The 1580-nt window shown below is 35.1% G+C and overlaps 1 protein-coding gene across 1 annotated transcript in view; it reads left to right on the top strand.

Moving 5' to 3' along the window:
• DNAH12 (dynein, axonemal, heavy chain 12) overlaps positions 1-1580 on the top strand; it is a 236169-nt gene that overhangs the window by 194090 nt on the left and 40499 nt on the right. Inside the window, 2 exon segments of the mRNA XM_012640974.1 lie at positions 986-1144; positions 1317-1458. Of these exon segments, the coding sequence (XP_012496428.1) occupies positions 986-1144; positions 1317-1458 (301 nt within the window).

Raw genomic sequence — 1580 nt, 5'->3', positions numbered from 1 at the left:
GGTAAAGAAATCAGTAAATTTTTATCTCAGTTTTTATATTTTTTATCTTTAGAAGTTGCATTTGGTCTTTTTAATATTGTCTATTTCTCTCTTCATTATGTCATGTTTTGCTTTAAGTCCTTTAGCATTTTATAGTAACTCTTTTAACATTCTTGTCTGCCAATTGTATTATCTCTTTCACTTCTATGTCTATCTATTGACTGATTTTTCTGTTGGTGGTGGTTCCATAAGATACAATACCATATTTTTACATTTCCTTTTATATGTTTAGATATGTTTAGATACATAAATATTAATACTTACCATTATGTTACAAGTGCCTATAGTATTCAGTACAGTAACATACTATATAGTTTTGTAGCCTAGGAACAATAGGCTATGCCATATAGCCTAGGTGTGCAGTAAGCTATACCATCTAGATTTGGTAAGCATACTCTATGACGTTCACACAGTGATGCATTCACACTATTCACGTTCACACCGATGATGCATTTCTTTGAACATATCCCCATCAATAAGTGATGCATGACTGTATTTATCAGTAGAATCAAGAGAACACCTATGCATATGTTTGGAGCTCCTTTTCCATTCATCTCTCTCCTCTCTGGTATTCTGCCCACCAAGTCCAGCCACCTCAGCCTTCCTTAACTCTAATCTCTGTCTCCTCAATTTAGCAAAACTGCTGAGCTCTCATTTTGATCACCTCTCTGCTCTGTAGTCTGGAAAGTGACTCCAGGCAGACAGCTGAGGCAATCATAGGAGGCACCTTATTCATCTCTCTTCTCTCAGGGACCATAGTCCTGCACTGGCTATTGTACACTTTCCAAAAACAGTTGTTTCATTAACTTTGTCCAGTTTTCTAATAGTTTACAGCAGGAGGGTAAGTACAGTACTGGTTATCCCATCCAGGCTATAAAAGCAGAAGTTGATATCATTCAGTTTTAAAATCAACAATTTTATAACAGTCCTTATTTTGGGCATACAGGGCAAAGAAAGAGATTGACTACCAGGAACTGATGTTTCTTTTGACTGGAGGAGTAAGTCTTAAGAGTGCTGAGAAAAATCCTGATCCAAGTTGGCTGCAAGATAAAAGCTGGGAGGAAATTTGTCGTGCAAGTGAATTTCCTGCCTTTAAAGAACTCAGGTAATTGTTCAAATTTGATGATTTAGCATTGAATAGTGATGGGTAAATTTATTCTGTAATCTAGTGTTTTTTTAAATGGTTCTATAGTTGTCTTATTTCTTCCCCTTGTTCAACAATCTCTTTTTAAATTTTTCACAATGAAAAGAATAACTATTAAACCCTTTTCCATTAGGACGCATTTTCGTGAACATATATCTGAATGGCAGGAAATCTATAACAGTAAAGAGCCACACAATGCTAAATTTCCAGTACCAATGGACAGGCTAAATGAACTACAGAAAATAATAATTCTTCGGTGCTTAAGACCTGATAAGGTAAAAGACGAATGTGTTCTATTTGAAACCAAGATAATGTGCGCTTTATGAAGTATCAGTTTTAAAGTTACTGTCATTTGGTTCTTTAACTGTCATTTTAGATACTCAAAGGGGTTGATTAG

This window comes from Propithecus coquereli, unplaced genomic scaffold, assembly GCF_000956105.1.
Source record: "Propithecus coquereli isolate 6110/MARCELLA unplaced genomic scaffold, Pcoq_1.0 Scaffold1, whole genome shotgun sequence".
In the NCBI taxonomy this organism is placed as follows: Eukaryota; Metazoa; Chordata; class Mammalia; order Primates; family Indriidae; genus Propithecus; species Propithecus coquereli.
Note: the sequence above shows the minus strand (reverse complement) of the source record. Positions and strands in the feature narration are given on the sequence as shown.